This window comes from Triplophysa rosa, linkage group LG20 (genome assembly GCF_024868665.1).
Source record: "Triplophysa rosa linkage group LG20, Trosa_1v2, whole genome shotgun sequence".
Classification (NCBI taxonomy): domain Eukaryota; kingdom Metazoa; phylum Chordata; class Actinopteri; order Cypriniformes; family Nemacheilidae; genus Triplophysa; species Triplophysa rosa.
In genome coordinates, this window is record NC_079909.1 from 1,928,881 (window position 1) to 1,946,186 (window position 17,306).

Sequence of the window (17,306 nt, forward strand, 5' to 3'; positions counted from 1 at the left end):
TTTCAGTTAAACTATGGTAATACTGATTTAATCAATTCTCCAGTTCAAACACGTGGTTACTACAGTTGTGCTATAATAATATTTCCTTGGTTAATCAATTTTCTTAGTGAAGGAAGTTTTATTGTTTATGTTTAGTGTGCACTCTCAGTATAATGCCTGTATGGTATATGAAATTATAATGGAGCAATATTTTTGACTTTACAGCATCAGACCCCTCGTGAGCCTGAGCAGCTCCGCAAGCTGTTTATTGGTGGTCTCAGTTTTGAGACAACAGATGAGAGCCTTCGGGCCCATTTCGAGCAATGGGGAACCCTCACAGACTGTGTGGTGAGTACATCTGCATGCATTGACTTGCTTAACCATAAGAGCAGAAACTAATGTAATAATCACCTTTTTCAAAGGTGATGAGGGATCCAAACACCAAGAGGTCGAGGGGTTTCGGCTTTGTAACCTACAGTTCAGGAAATGAGGTGGACGCAGCAATGGATGCTCGCCCGCACAAAGTGGATGGGAGAGCAGTTGAACCCAAGAGGGCTGTATCTAGAGAAGTAGGTTGTATTTGTGTTACTTGTCACTTGATAACGCCAGAGACGTTTAAATAAATATGCTGCACATTAAATGACCTGTCACATGATTTTTTTTAAATAAAGTTAAAATTGAGAGACTGGGACGCTTTCCATTTGATCGACCTAAAATCCCCCTTTATTATGACTGCATGATAAATCGTAAATAAACCGTACACAATTTGGCGATTGGCTGCGATTTATTCTCAGTGAAGTACGGTTAAATGCTGCAGCATCTAAAAGCTAGAGTGTGCTCTTGCTCAGAAACTCCAAATATGCCCCGCAGAAGTACCATAACACAGTGTTTCTCAAACTTTTTCGTTGTAAGGCCCCCTTTGTGTTAAGTGCATCGCTTTGTGGCCCCCCCATATAAAGATGTATAATCTTAAACTTATAATTTTAATTAAACCAAAAACATTCAGTTATACAATGCTGGAACCTCAATTCTTTTGGTTGGTGGTGTCATTTTTCTGATGTTTGATTGCATAAAATCTATGATAAATTTCTATATTGCATAAAATGCCACAAAATCTGTGCCCCCCCTGGATCCATCTTGGGGGCCCCCAGTTTGAGAACCACTGCCATAACACACGTAGTTTCTATCGCTGTTTTTCAAGCCTCCTCAGGTATTTTCAAAATAATAAAGTATATTTATAATAGGGCTGGGTAAGTGATTGCGTTAATGCAGTTATCGCAGACAATTATTTCATCGCGCATTAACACGTATTATTGTATTTCGAAAGTCCGTTGTTCACTGGCTCTGAAACGTACAGACAAAGCATGGGTCACAGAAGGAGTGGGATGTTGATCGGTACTGGCTTGGGATGGGTGTCACCACGCGTCTTAACCAATGAGAGCATTTGGAGTTGGCCTAAGACTGCTGAGGCGCGCACATGTCATGAACCAGGAACACCAGAACTGAATGGCAAACTCTTACATGGACATTTCGTTTTAAATCTCTTGATGACAGCAGAGTTGATAGAGCAAACCACTCCATTTCATCTCTCCTCTTTCAGCCGTGCGCTTATCTATCAGTGCCCTCGCCTCACAAAGACGTAATATGCATGGGTGTCAGAGGCTTATTTAATGCTATTGATGATAAAGTGGAAGGAAATCAATAGCCTGCAGAATACAATAGTGTTGTCACGATACTGGAATTTCTAACTTCGATTCAATACCTTAAAAAAATATCGATATTCGATACCATTTTCGATACCACGTCGAAAATACTGCCATAACTATAAGGCCCTACATTTTTTTAATTTTATTTAAAGTAAAAAAAAAACCTCTCTCTTTCTCTCAACAGGTAGTGGTCTGGCTTTTGTTGAAACTAACTTTGTATTAGCACCTATTGTGTTATTGCTCCCTGAACTCTCTGTGAGTCGCTTTGGATAAAAGCGTCTACTAAATGACTAAATGTAAATGCAAATTGAACAAGACTAGACAATGGGGTATAGTTTTACATTATTTATTAATTGTTAATCTAATGTCAATTTTACTTATACATTTACTATTTAAAATCAAAGTTGTATTTCTCAGTATTAATGGACCAGAGCTTACATAAATAGTTGTAATTTTTAAATGACATTAAAGGAGATTAATAAATACTTTAACAAATGTATTGCTCATTCATTGTTTGTTAATGTTAGTTTATAGCATACATTTATATGATTTAAAAGTTTTAATTAGGCTTTTATTCACATATAATCGTTGATCAGCGCACATATAGACAGAAACGCAAACTTTAAACGCAAGAACTGTTGCAGAGACTCCGCACTGAACATCTTTCTAACCTTAACAACGTTTAACCGGAGCGAATGAGACGAGTGGGTGAAATCATTGATCAGTGCACACACATAGAGCGCTATGGTAAACACGGAAGTGCAAACGTGTATCACACGCGAGAACTGTTGCGGAGACTTTACCTGCACCAGCATCATTTCAAACATCAACTTAACCGGAGCGAATGAGACGAGTAGATGACATCATTAATGAGCGAACATAAAGACAGAAATGCGTGCATTAAACATGAGAACGGTTGCGGAGAACCTGTACGAACAAACAGCGTATAACCAGGGTGAATGGATAAAATGATTGATCAGCGCACACACATAGAGCGCTATGGTAAACATGGGAAGCGTAAACGAGCGTGCACGAAGCGCCAGATGTATCTGCACTGGCCATCTTTTCTAACATTAACACTTTGTCTGTGAGAGGAGGCGGGGCTCTGTTGTCACTGCATTCACGTGCAGTGTGTGTCCACTCGCTGTCGGAAAAGAGAGAGTGCGAGAACGCACAGCTGGTATCGATACGTGGGACATGCGTATTGGAACCGTTTCAGATTTTTCAGTATCCATACATATCGAAATATCGATATTTTTGACAACACTAGAATACAAACATTTCCCCGGCTACAAAACGGCAACAATAACGAATTGTGCTGCGTGTATTGTATGCAGTGTGGGGCTAAGTACGGGATGATGTACAGGCAGCCGGTTGTTATTGCAGAAATAAGCCCCCGACAGTGTGATCAGGACCTGACGCGAAGCGGAGGATACTTGCCACATGAGACAAAAACTGGACATAAAATGTGAATTTGAAATATTTTATTGGCTTATTTTTACCGTATGCAGACCTTCCGCGAGGAAAAGCCATTTAGTTTAGGTTTTAAAGTAAGAAACGACGTTCAAACATCATGAATAGGCAAATTGGTTTAATCATTTGTAAACATAATGTCATATGTTATTAAAATACATATTTATAATTAATTTTTGTGTAATGTTAAACTGCCCCGCTCAAAATTATTTGCAGCATCCGGGTTACAGGGTGTTATAAATTTTGAGCGGTTGTTATTTGAAAATAAAAATGTCACGACTGGCCATCAGAATCAAGCATTTAAATGAGCCGTGTAATAATTTTTTTTAAACATGCGCGCCTAGAGAGTCAGAGCACAATAAACACAAAATTCAAGGCAAAATTCACATATTAGTAAGCGTCCAGTTTATGGACGTTAACAGATGGGAAACAAAACTGATGCGTCACAGTATATTAGAACCGTATATCTGTATAGAGCGCTCTTAAGTGAGCAGCAGCATAATAAAGATCTCTGTTTATAATGTTCATCAAACAGTTCATCAAACAGCAAAGGACGGGCCCAAAACACTCCTTATATGAATTGTTAAGATAAAGAATAAAGTAGCATGCAATAATTTAGTTATTTAAAGATGTACTTTAAATAGAGTACACTATACACTTTGTGTTGAAAGAGAGTTTATGTACAAGCAATAAAATCAATAATCCTTATAACAGTTTTTTTCTATATCAACTAGACTCAACGTTAATGCCCTGGCAGTGGCAGATAGTTTTGGTTTTATAGGCTATTTAATTTGATTACATTAATGTTTAAGTTGAGATTTACAAAAAATATTTTTGTTGTAAAAAGCACATTATTTGTTTAAAGTGTTTGCAACCAAATCTTATTGCACTTTTGTTCATATAGCAGTAAAATAAAAGTGCACAATACACTACTTTTGAATTAATTATTGAATTTTACGCTTAACAATGCGATTAATCATCGAAAAGTCATGCGAATAAAAACTGCTTTCTAAAATGCGTGTTATAAGCGACTCAAAACTCGCACTACGTTCAGATCAAGCAGCATCGCAGATCTTGATTTGATAATCGCACTAGCCAGCTCAATTGAAGCACAATTTAGTGGTTGTCGTGATTTATTGTGCAGCCCTACCCTTTATAGTACCTATATTATTCAACATTGTTTTATGTAAAAAAATTGTGGTTCACAAGCCTGATGTGGGCATGTTTCCGTCTTGAGTTAATCTGAGTTCATTTTTTTGCCTTACCTATGAAATCTTTTAGGACTCAAGCAGACCAGGCGCTCACTCCACTGTTAAAAAGATTTTTGTTGGTGGAATCAAAGAAGACACAGATGAGGAACACTTGCGCGAGTACTTTTGTCAGTTTGGTAAAATCGAGGAGGTGAATATCATGACTGAGAAAAACAGTGATAAGAGGAGAGGCTTTGCCTTTATCACGTTTGATGACCATGACTCTGTTGACAGGATTGTCAGTAAGTGACTTTGGTTTATATTTATGCTGCAGTAGCCTTTTATATTTAAACATAGTTAATAAACTTTCAAACCAATTTCTTATTTATCTCTAACCCACAGTTCAGAAGTACCACACAGTGAATGGACACAACTGTGAAGTCAGAAAAGCTCTCTCCAGGGAGGAAATGAACAGGGTTTCAATGAATCCACGAGGTGCGACTCCCAAATTAGCTGTTATATTCTTGATACATGCTAGAAGTGTACGGCAATTTAACAATGACAACATCATTTGAGCTCTCTTTGCTGTGGAGAAGTATCATCTACAGTTGTGATAACTGCAAAAATATCACCTTAGGTGGCCGAGGAGGAGGAGGAGGTGGTGGCAGCAGCGGTGGTGGAAACTTTGGTGGGAGAGGAGGTGGATATGGAGGTACAGTTTTGTTTATTCTTGTAAGGTTTATTCCTACATTAAGATTCTTTAATGCATGTTGAGTCAAATAAAACCTAGTGTTCCTCCATTGTGGGCGTCACCTGTATTAAATTTAGTTTTAAAACACAGTGTTTTACAAATAAAATGATGTATCGCCATGAAACTTGATATGGTTCATTAAGGCCATATTCTGGCTTAAGTTTTAAGCCAGCACTTTGTTGTGGTCAAGATATAATGGAATTTATGAAAATGCTTATAACATATGAGTTGATTGGGCTGGGTATACCTTGACATCGATACTGGTTCCGGAACGATACTTCGATACCTATTTTATGAAATGTAATGAACGATTACATTACACATTACTTACATTTTACATTACTTACAATACATTTTCAAAGTAAGGTGTAATGTGTTTTCATTTTTGCTCAAGTTATGCCATTAAAACAGCGACATCTGCTGACGGACACAATGCTTCGTTGTCACGGCAACATGCCAGCTGAAGATAATGAGGAAATTACGTCGCTTACTTTGCCAAGTGCATACCAAACGTCTACATAATGGCACGTAAATGCCCTGCTCACTCTAAAGTCTAAACTACAAGGGCTCTGCCCTTCGAAGGGAGTAGGGCACAGGAATGATAACTTCATTTTGGAATTTTCCCCCCGACAGCTCGTGACGGTTCGGTACGAATACGCGTGCCGTTACACCCCTATTACCTAGTAAATATGAAAAATAACAGAAATAATTGGAACATCTTGGAAAGAGTAACGTCTTGACTGTCACCGAAAACTTTTGCATGCTGACTGAATATTGACAGATGACAGCACCAGCAGAGGTCAGAGTTTCCATGAGTAAATTATGCTATATTGGTTTGTTCCTCATATAAAGCTATCGAATGACATAAGAAAGACCTGGAATATAGTGCATGAAAACTTCCGAGTCCACTCGGTGACGTCCTGCTCACATGTCGAACTTGTCTATCCGCAATTGAGTATGCTCAAGAAGATATGCGGACACGTTTGCGAGGTAGAGGGACACGGGAAGTCAAGTATACTCGGCCCTTAAGACATGTATCATTGCAAAACTTTTTTGCAGTGACATCACTGGCACATTTTGATCTCCACATACAAATTTAGTGACAGCACCACCTGTTGGTCAAAAGTTAAAAACAGTTTTATTGTGTTTTAAGTAGGGTTGGGAATCGAAAATCAATTCCAATTTGGAATCGGAATCGAAAGGCTAGGAATCGGATCGGAATCGAAAGGAATAGGAATCGGATACTTGAGATTAAAATTTGAATTCCTCTCATCAATTCCTGTGTGCATATTTTCAGAAAAGTACATGCGTTGCATGATCTGCTGATATCTCAATAAAAGCCCTTATGAAAATTATCGATATTTTTTACTATAGTAAGCATAGTTTAGCTATAGAATTTGCATTAAAGCACAGGAATCACAAATTAACCATAGTTGCATTATAGTAACTGCAGTTTAACCATGATGTAGTTCAATGTAGTATGATAATACAAATTGTAATAAATTAGAAAAGGTGTGTTTCTATGTGTAAATATACACAAAACGGTGCTCATAAATAAATAAATAAATATATTTTGCAAACAAGTCAATAAGCAGGCTAAATGACCATGCAGGTTGATATCTAATGTTTTACTTCAACTGTGGAATCGAAACTGGGAATCGATAAGAATTGAAATCGATAAGCAGAATCAGAATTGGAATCGGAATCGATAAAATTGAAACGATTCCCAACCCTAATTTTAAGTGCTTTTACCTATGTTTTTAAATCTGCTTCAAAAACTCATCATCAGAGATGTTCTCATACATTTCCCTTTTAGCTCTTCTTGGGCATGACCCTGTAATTGCTGCTTGCAGCTATATTTTCTATGTACTTGTTTATTGTTGTGTCATCCACAATGTGTTACATGTATTTAATCAAAATATTTTTCCGTCAAGGTGGATATGGTGGAGGAAGAGGAGGTTATGGTGGAGGTGATGGATATAATGGCTATGGAGGAAATGGTATGTATGGTTTAATAAGAATAGGCAGTTAATTGTATTAATAGCCAACAGAGTACCCATCAAAATGTTTTACATTTCCCAGGTGGCTATGGTGGAGGTGGACCAGGTTATGGTGGTAACCGTGGTTATGGAGGTGGCGGTGGCAGTGGCGGCTATGGCAACCAGGGAGGTGGATATGGCGGTGGCGGTGGTGGCGGCAGCGGCTATGACAACTTCAACAATGGTGGTGGAGGCAACTTCGGAGGTCAGTCTTTTCAATCGTTCAGGGTATTTCATTGGGATGTGAATAGGGATGCTCCGAAACCACTTTTTGCTTTCCCGATACCTGAATTTTGAGTATCGGCTGATACAGATCCCGATCCGAAACTAGTACTGTTTTTTTTCCTGATCAGTGTAGAATTACATATCTTTTATTGCCAAAGGTGGATAGTACTTACTAGGGCTGTACCAGAATATTCAAATATTCGTTTGGTGGGTTGGCATTCGATTTTCAATTTTGAGATTCAAATATTCTTTTTTTCCTAACACCTGGCATCCCCGCGAAGCGATTCGCATTCAGGCTTGAATATGAATCACCCATAAGTGAACGTCATGATTTAGTTGGATCTGAGAAGTAGGGTTGGGAATCGTTTCAATTTTATCGATTCCAATTCTGATTTTGCTTATCGATTTCGATTCTTATCGATTCCCAGTTTCGATTCCACAGTTGAAGTAAAACATTTAGATATCAACCTGTGTGGTCATTTAGCCTGCTTATTGACTTGTTTGCAAATACTGTATATACTGTATATATTTATGAGCAGCGTTTTGTGTATATTTACACATAGAAACACACTTTTTCTGATTTATTACAATTTGTATTATAGTTGAACTACATCATGGTTAAACTGCAGTTATTATAATGCAACTATGGTTAATTTGTGATTCCTGTGCTTTAATGCAAATTCTATAGCTAAACTATGCTTACTATAGTAAAAAATATCGATAATTTTCATAAGGGCTTTTATTGAGATATCAGCAGATCATGCAACGCATGTACTTTTCTGAAAATATGCACAGGAATTGATAAGAGGAATTCAAATTTTAATCTCAAGTATCCGATTCCTAGCCTTTCGATTCCGATTCCAAATTGGAATTGATTTTCAATTCCCAACCCTACTGAGAAGACAAAAATGCAGATGACCTCAAGTGTGTGGGAACACTTTAAATTCAGTGAGGACAAGACAAAGGCAGTGTGTCAAATATGCGGTTTGAAACTGGCCTATCACAACAGCACATCAAGTTTGAAGAATCACATGAGTTCTGTATGTAGTACGCCTATAAAAATGCTAGTTTGTGATTTATTATGTGTTCAACTTTGTGCGTGTTGCGCAGATCTGCTTATGTTATCAAAACAACATGAGAGCAATTAATGAAAGATGCTTTGCGCTGTTCAGTCTGTGCAGCACTGCATGATTGCCGACAAACCTAATATTTGGAGCAGTTTGGGACCCGGTAAGGTTGAATGTCACTGTCATACGTATCCAAAGTTTTTTTTTCTTACTGTGACAGAATGAGGAATTTAAAGTCTCATGCCAGTCATGCGTTTATATGCATCTCTGGCGCAGTTGGCAATGCCTGATCAACAAACAAGAAATACTGAAAACATTTTTCTAAACTAACGTAAGAAAGGAAACAAAATATCTAATTTACCATTGAAAACAAAACTATTTCAATGGCTGTTACAGTTTAAACGGTTTCCATGTTATGCATTTAAATCCGCACTCCAGCGCAGTTGGCAATCAAACTATGCTAGCACCTGAACCACAAACAAAAAATACTCCAAACATTTTTCTAAATTACCTTAATACAGAAACTAAACGAAATATAATTTGCCATTAAAAACAAAATGTGACTATTTTAATGTGAGGCGCTGCTTCCGGCTCGCGCTGTTCTGTAGTTTATTAAGTTTATTAATTCTGAACGTGTTAGAATATTGCACCATTCACTACATTATGAAGCATATATCATACTCTTTAATCCCCTACATTTTATAAATGAATGTTTTTTTTTTTACATTTAACCCCTTAGCATTCCTGTAAAATTAACCTAAAACGCCTAAAAAAGGCATGCCCAAAGTAAACTGTATTCTGTTCTTTAACCCTTTGGAGTACATGTATGGTTTGTGCATATTTTGAAAGGAGACACTTTGAGGTTTGTTCATTAACAGTCAGAATCACTGCAAGTCTTACTGGTATTGAGTAATAGAACTTTGAACACATTGAAAAGGGAAATAAGTATATTCCGCCTAAATTTTTTTTGTTAAAAAATGCCTGCAGATGACTACAACTGGGAGGTATTAGCTTGAAAACACATTGGGATCACAGAACGAAGCCTTAGCAAGCTAGTTTCAAATTTGATAACAATACCTTAGATAAGTGTATGTAAAAACACTAATTTTCTAAGTTTATATCTAGGCGCTTCCCAAAAAAGGCCATTTGGTGACTCCAAATGACCCCTTTTAAGCACATTGAATGTTAACACATAAAATGCTGCTATTTTTGAATGCTTTATTGTACAGTCATAATTTTGGGCACCAGTGAAAGGTTACACTAAGTGCTATTCAATCTCTCATCCAGATTCACTGTCAGTAATTGCTGACACATAGTAACTGAAGCATAAACAAGTTATAGTGTGTACAGATACAAAACAAGTGCTATGGTATTAAAAGTTAACATAAGACCACATATATCTATCTATCAATGAAGACCTTATATAAAACCATATATAAGTCAATATGTAAGACCATAACTATTTACACATTTTACAATTATATTTTACAAGTTATTGGCATCATGCCACTCATTGTAACAATCACGATTTGGCACAAAGCACAACGGTATGTCACAGGAGGAGCACTTCACTGGTGTCTTTGCTTGGCACTGTCTGCACCTCAGACGACCCATGGTGCTATGTGCAGTGATATGCACAGGCTTGTGATGTTTGCTGCGTGGAGTGGACGATGGAGCAGGAATTTTTGCTGCTGCTGCCAGCTCCTCAACAAGTGTCTCTCTGAATGCCTTTTGGTGCATGGGTACCTCTCCTTTACCTTTGGTAAGATCCTTGTAAAGCAAGAACGCATTCACAATAGCAATGTCCATAAAGTGATAAAACAATGTCTTATACCACCTCTGGGTCTTGTGGATGACTTTGTAATAATTGATCAGCGAATCTGAAAGATCCACTCCACCCATGAACCTGTATAGGAAGAAAAAGCAACACTGAGCCACATATTTGATTTAATTTCAAATAGCATAAAAGATTGTTGATTATATAATACATACCGGTTGTACTCCTTCACTGCTGGTGGAACAGAGATGTTCTTCAAAACCCAGTGCCCATCTGCATCTTTCACTCTTCTCTGAACAGTGTCCCCCCCATGGGCTGTGTGGAGTGTTGTGCACATAAAAACATCCCTTGTGTCTCGCCATTGCACAAAGAGGAGGGAGTCCTTTCTGATCCACCGTATGCTCCCACGCAAAGATTTCGAAACCAGAGTGTTTATTTTGGTTTTTGGAAAACCAATTCTGTTTGTGCGTATCGTTCCGCATGCCCAGATCCTCTTTTGAAGGAGATCACAGAAAAGGGAGGGACTTGTATAAAAATTGTCAACAAAGAGCTTGTAACCCGTGCCAAGCAACTGTGTGTCAACAAGCTCCATTACTGACTCATAACTGAGTCCTTTCCCACTGTTTCCCTGCAGCTTTCCTTCATACACAAAAAAGTCCCATGTGTACCCATTGCTCGAGTCCGCCAGTACGAAAAGTTTATAACCCCAGCGACAAGGCTTATTTTTCATGAACTGTTTAATCCCGATACGCGCTTTAGAGGCAACCATCCGCTCATCAATTGAAATTTCCTGGCCAGGGTGATAGTTTATTTTGCATGCATCCCTAATCTCACTGTATAGTGGCTTGATTTTGCAAAGACGATCAAATTCTGAGGTACCTCTTCTCTGCTCGTTAGCAGCATCATCCACCAAGCTACTGAGGTGAAGGGAGTGGCAGATCCTGAGAAACTTCTTTCCGGTAAGAAGCGTTTTAGGGAACGGCAAGCTGTACAGATGACTTTCTCTCCAGTAATCAGTTATGGACGGGAGTTTTATTAGACCCATATAAATTACCATGGCCATGAATGCCAGCATATCCTGCACTGTTACGTCAATCCATGGGTTGGAGGGATTTGAGTGATGAGTTGAGCCAAAGTCATTGGTGTTTTTAATTATTGTCAGTAACACAGAGTTTGTAAAAAAAAGTTGAAAAAGCTGTAAAGCTGTGTAGTTAGCTGTACGTATGAGCTGGGGGCCTGGTGATTTGGTGGGTCTGAAGGTGGGTTGTGGTGGTGTCACATCTGGAACATCAACATCATTCCATCTCTCTTCAGATGTGGGGATTGACATCTCAGCTTGACCACTGGTGCTGGCAGTTCTCCCTCTTCCTCTAGCCCGTCCTTTGCCTCTTCCTCTAGCCCGTCCTTTGCCTCTTCCTCTAGCCCGTCCTTTGCCTCTTGGTCTTTTGCTGGCAGAATCTCTCTGGGTAGGTGAGGTTTGGGGCTTATCTTCCGATGAGGTGCTGTCATCTTGCCTGTTGGTATATGGCTTTTTGCTGCTTGGCTCCCAGTCTTCATCCGTTTCATTTGATTGTCTGTGTTACCAAAATGCAAAGAGAAAATTGTTTACAAAACATTTGGATATATTTTTACATGCTCACACATATATAAACAGAAACACATGCACACAAACAACCTGACACACACACACAACCAGACATATACACCAGTGCACGAGCGCACACACACATGCACGCACGCAAACATATAAGTTACACCCATGCATAAACAATATACACTTCTGCAGGAACACATCAAAACACATAACTCAGTATACACAGTAAAATATGGTATATAATATAATAAAATAAAATACTTACTTGTCGAGAGTGACGTCTCCGCCATCCAAAAACAGGTCCTCTGCAACCGTGTCAATGGATGAAACATCGCTCTCTTCGTCTGAAATGTCATCCTCTGATTGATCACTGTTACGCCGAGTACATTCTTCAACAACTTCGTCAAGTGTAAACTTTGTTTTTATCATCCTTTTTGCCATTTTTCACCTGTATAATCTCTCAACGCTAACTTTCACTTGTAAACTCTACAACGCTCTCTTTACGCACGGGCGCACGTGTCACTAAAGTAATTTGCGCACAGACTTTTTTGCATGATAGATTGAATCTTCCCACTAAAGCTGCATATTAATCTTTTCAGAAGCTCATTGGCTATCATACAAGACAGTCATGTGCAAATTCTGATGCGATTAGATCGATCTGTTGTCCATCAAATTGAGGGCGGTGTCATTGGTCATCCAGGTCGCTCCTTGGCTATTGATGCCTAATGACACCCCTTAGATTCACCTATTGGTTAAAATGAGGTGTCAATTCAAAGTGCAGGGGTCAGCGGCCATTTTGACATCAACAAATCCGTATTGTTTACAATAGAAAAGAAGCTACACCGCAGAAAACATTGAAGATTTGATTGCTCTTTCGGCTAACTTGAAACGACACTACCACATTCCATGGATGTTTATGGATATATAAATGTTTTTTGGGCTAAATATTTCATTGAATTAGATCGACTGGAGCCTTTACAGTGTAACAACACCGTTTTTGTTGAAATTTTATGAATCATTGGGCAATCGGGAGGCTTCATAGGTGAGTTCCGTCAGTTTAGTCGTTGTTTATTTGATTGTTGGTGGTCTGACAAAGACACTGATTGTACCTTCTGTGTTGATCGTTCCCCTAAATGGTTTACATTATTTGAATCACAAGAATCTCAGCTTTCCAAAGATATGTGACATGTTTAGATTTTTGTTTCGTGAGTTTTTTTAATGTCACAAAGTTAACCCCTACACTGCGTTTCCAAATTATTATGCAAATGATATCTTTCTCTGGTTTTCCTAATTTGTCGATGCAAATGACAGTCAGTATAATTTTCAAGTAATCAACAGTTAGGGTACATTTGGAATTTTATTGAACAAACCTCCCACTGACAACAGTATTTATTTAAAAAATGAAAAACTCAAAATGCACTGTTCCAAATTATTATGCACAACAGAGTTTGAAAACATTTCATAGGTTGTAAAAAACTGAAAATGGTCATTTGTTGAATTTGCAGCATTAGGAGGTCATATTTACTGAAATCAAAAGCTATTTCAATCAAAAACATCCTAACAGGGCAAGTTACATGTTAACATAGGACCCCTTCTTTGATATCACCTTCACAATTCTTGCATCCATTGAACTTGTGAGTTTTTGGATAGTTTCTGATTGAATTTCTTTGCAGGATGTCAGAATAGCCTCCCAGAGCTGCTGTTTTGATGCTAACTGCCTCCCACCATCATAGATCTTTCGCTTGAGGATGCTCCAAAGGTTCTCAATAGGGTTGAGGTCAGGGGAGGATGGTGGCCACACCATGAGTTTCTCTCCTTTTATGCCCATAGCAGCCAATGACACAGAGGTATTCTTTGCAGCATGAGATGGTGCATTGTCATGCATGAAGATGATTTTGCTACGGAAGGCATGGTTCTTCTTTTTGTACCATGGAAGAAAGTGCTCAGTCAGAAACTCTACATACCTTGCAGAGTTCATTTTCACACCTTCAGGGACCCTAAAGGGGCCCACCAGCTGTCTCCCCATGATTCCAGCCCAAAACATGACTCCGCCACCTCCTTGCTGACGTCGCAGCCTTGTTGGGACATGGTGGCCATCCACCAACCATCCACTACTCCATCCATCTGGACCATCCAGGGTTGCACGGCACTCATCAGTAAACAAGACTGTTTGAAAATTAGTCTTCATGTATGTGTGGGCCCACTGCAACCGTTTCTGCTTGTGAGCATTGGTTAGGGGTGGCCGAATAGTAGGTTTATGCACAACTGCAAGCATCTGGAGGATCCTACACCTTGAGGTTTTCGGGACTCCCGAGGCACCAGCAGCTTCAAATACCTGTTTGCTGCTTTGCAATGGCATTTTTGCAGCTGCTCTCTTAATCCGATGAATTTGTCTGGAAGAAACCTTCCTCATTCTGCCTTTATCTGCACGAACCCTTCTGTGCTCTGAATCAGCCACAAATCTCTTCACAGTACGATGATCTCGCTTAAGTTTTCGTGAAATATCTAATGTTTTCATACCTTGTCCAAGACATTGCACTATTTGACGCTTTTCGGCAGCAGACAGATCCTTTTTCTTTCCCATATTGCTTGAAACCTGTGGCCTGCTTAATAATGTGGAACGTCCTTCTTAAGTAGTTTTCCTTTAATTGGGCTCACCTGGCAAACTACTTATCACAGGTGTCTGAGATTGATTTCAGTGATCCAAAGAGCACTGAGACACAATACCATCCATAAGTTTAATTGAACAATATAAAATTAAATGTTTACGACACTTAAATCCAATTTGCATAATAATTTGGAACGCAGTGTAAACATGCAGTGTATCGCCCACGGTACAGTGGATTTCAAAGGGGTTAATGCTTGATTACATTAAAATCTACCACTTTCTTTTATTGAAGTATTTTTACTTTTAAAAGTAGAAGGTACTGTTTTTTTATGTACTTAAGTACTGTATTATAGGTAAAAATCAAATTTTTGAAATGTACTGGGGTAAAAGTAGGCCTAGATGTGCCTTATAATGTAGTGCAGGGCTCTAGACTAATTTTTCCCACTGGTCGCACTGATGCTACCCACTTTCTCAGTTGGTCTCACCAACTTACAGTTTGGTCGCACCCTTTTTTATTGCAATCATTATGACCTTGAATAATGACCTCAGTTGATGAATCGTTCTGTTAATTTGTCACTCAGGCTTTTAAAATAGTCTGCTATAGACCGCTATTAAATACAATAATAAATGACAAATAAATAAATACTAATAAATGCAAAGAAACTTTGTATTTGTTATTTTATACAGTTGTTATTATTTTGTCATATATTGGCTATGAAATGATCTGACACAAATATAACCTGTCACTCTTCACAATCCTCCTTTATTGCCCTCTTTTGCCCTTGTATCTCTTTAAATGTTAATGAGCTTTTCGTCCCAGCCCCTCTCCAGAGGATATCTGGATTTATTAAATGTATTTAAAAAACGATGATAAGCTATTGGCATTTTGACTCGATAGGGATTAATTTTACAGTCTAACAGAACACAGAAATAAACGCAACAACAGTCAGTCAGCGTGCAGCTTTTATCATGCGCGTCAAAGTCCAAAGTCCATTTCATACTGCACATGGCAAAGAAAACTCGACATGAGGAGGAAAACATTACTGGAAGCGGAAACAAAGGTGAAACTAACCTCGAGTTGTCATCACGCGGTTTATCAAGTGTCTTATTTTCCTTCGCAATCGCCGGTTAAACGAAACAGACTTGAGGCGCAATTGCAAGTGAGTTAATTCGAAACTCACGCACAAAGGATTTTATATCCATCGTAAACATATCTGCTAACATGAGCTGGTGCATATGAAACAAACCAGCGCTGCCCTGTACAGATTAGAGATGTAATGAAGTGAGTTTGTGTGCACATTAAAATATTGAACCTTGTATGTAAGATGCTTGCATGATTAAAGAAATGTACTAAAGTTTATGTGAGATGTCTTTTTGAAAGACTAAGGTTCACTGAATGCATTGAATGAATCCCACTACTCGAGCAAGACATTATTGCAGCGTTATGTATGTGCGCAGGTGCTGAGCCAATAGCGTTCGAATGTACACAGTAACGGAGCCCTTTTATTGGTTGAATGTACTGAATGAACACTCCCTTTACTTAACGAGTCAATTGAGTCAAAATGAGACTGAATGAACTGGTACACGTTGTTTATGGCCTAATATCCTCTGTGTTGCAACAGTGCACGTCTAATTAGGTAATATCAATGACTTGGTTTAATTAAATTTTAACTGGTTTAAAGTTAACTTTTGTTAGACTGTTTTGTTAATAAACTGTATTTAAAATAGATTATTTTAAATACAGTTTTTTTAAATTAATTATTTATCAAAATAAATATCGTTATCGATAAATATATAAAAAACTATCGAGTTTACATTTTTGCCATATCGCCTAGCCCTATTTTGAGGTGAACTTTTCCTTTAAGTTTCTGCTACAGAAGACACTGTTAGATTGCTCATTCACATTTACTGCTTCGAGCAGTTTCCTGTACTGCATGCATGCCACTTCTGTTTACAGCGTTTCACTATATAGGGATGCGAGCACATCTCCAGAGCTGCTCTGAGAGTTTATTTCATGACTTATTTCGTCACTGCTTTTTCAAAAACTGACTTTCGTTTTGTAGATTTACTTGTTGTCGGTTTCACAGGAACGTTTGATTGTTGCTGATTGTCCGCAATTCTCCCTACATTGACACAGCGGACACGAGCGCGCTGCGGTGCTGATTACATACGATGTCTGTGTGAACAGGGTTCGCAGTGGTATGCAAAATACGTCGGCTGAAAATGTACACATGACCAGTAACAACGTTCGGCCAGAACGTTTTGATTTGTTTGTGAGTCGTTCTGATCGCAATGTGTGTTCATACTGGCAAACTCGCTGTGTACAGAATAATGCTGATTCAACGAGCCAACTTCACAGCTAAAAATTTTACAATAATGTTCAGCAAGTTAATCTAGGAAACCTTTTCCAGAAATTGAATGTAAAACACCTGAATAGCCGTGAAACACAGCTAATAAAGCTCCTAATATAGCTGTTTTACTGAACTCTTCAGCGTCTCACTGTGCTGGTAACGAAACAGCGCCTCCATTGTGGCGTAACTGCAGTTACAAATGACAATCTGTTTAATGCACGCAGTGTTTTTTTGTGAAGACACTTGACATATTTTTTACGAGTCTGAGGCGGCACGAAATTTGACTGAGGCGGCTGCCTCCAATTTCTTTATGCAGGAAAACCCCTGTGTATTACACAGAATCCAGAAAAATTCTAATGAAAAAAGTTTTCATAAGGCCCTACCATTGTTTTTCTTTCAGGCAACTTTGGAGGGGGAGGAGACTACAATGACTTTGGCAACTACAGTAACCAATCTTCCTCTAATTATGGCCCAATGAAGGGAGGAAACTACAGTGGTGGGGGTGGAAGAAGCGGTGGTGCCCCATATGGTGGTTAGTTGATCGTT

General features: G+C 38.6%; 3 protein-coding genes across 7 annotated transcripts in view; 2 read left to right on the plus strand and 1 right to left on the minus strand.

Annotated features, from left to right (window-relative positions):
* The window catches only part of hnrnpa1a (heterogeneous nuclear ribonucleoprotein A1a), a 28,240-nt gene that overhangs the window by 6,626 nt on the left and 4,308 nt on the right, over positions 1-17,306 (plus strand). For all 5 annotated transcript variants that reach the window (XR_008965049.1, XM_057361762.1, XM_057361763.1 and 2 more), the window contains 8 exons: positions 205-327; positions 402-548; positions 4,440-4,650; positions 4,751-4,843; positions 4,986-5,060; positions 7,034-7,099; positions 7,182-7,343; positions 17,161-17,292. Coding sequence is in view for 4 of the 5 variants with exons in the window: in XM_057361762.1 (XP_057217745.1) it covers positions 205-327; positions 402-548; positions 4,440-4,650; positions 4,751-4,843; positions 4,986-5,060; positions 7,034-7,099; positions 7,182-7,343; positions 17,161-17,292 (1,009 nt within the window). In the remaining variant the exon portion in view is untranslated. The remainder of the gene's footprint in view (positions 1-204; positions 328-401; positions 549-4,439; positions 4,651-4,750; positions 4,844-4,985; positions 5,061-7,033; positions 7,100-7,181; positions 7,344-17,160; positions 17,293-17,306) is intronic.
* On the minus strand, positions 9,631-11,144 carry LOC130571072 (piggyBac transposable element-derived protein 4-like). Its single transcript, XM_057361777.1, has 2 exons — positions 10,423-11,144; positions 9,631-10,336 (listed from the first exon to the last, which is right to left on the minus strand). Exons 1-2 carry the CDS (start codon positions 10,974-10,976, stop codon positions 9,916-9,918), a joined length of 975 nt encoding a protein of 324 aa, XP_057217760.1. The 5' UTR covers positions 10,977-11,144; the 3' UTR covers positions 9,631-9,915.
* Positions 11,083-17,306, plus strand: part of LOC130571618 (E3 ubiquitin-protein ligase MYCBP2-like) — a 31,102-nt gene continuing 24,878 nt past the window's right edge. Inside the window, exon 1 of the mRNA XM_057362744.1 lies at positions 11,083-11,166. The gene's annotated coding sequence lies outside the window, so the exon portion shown is untranslated. The remainder of the gene's footprint in view (positions 11,167-17,306) is intronic.

Bases quoted from the DNA above. Each gene is read 5' to 3' on its own strand.
- LOC130571072 (XM_057361777.1), bottom strand. From the start codon at position 10,976: ATGGTTGCCTCTAAAGCGCGTATCGGGATTAAACAGTTCATGAAAAAT. The intron at 10,337-10,422 runs GTATGTATTATA...CTTCCTATACAG, and splicing joins GCAGTGAAGGAGTACAACCG to GTTCATGGGTGGAGTGGATC.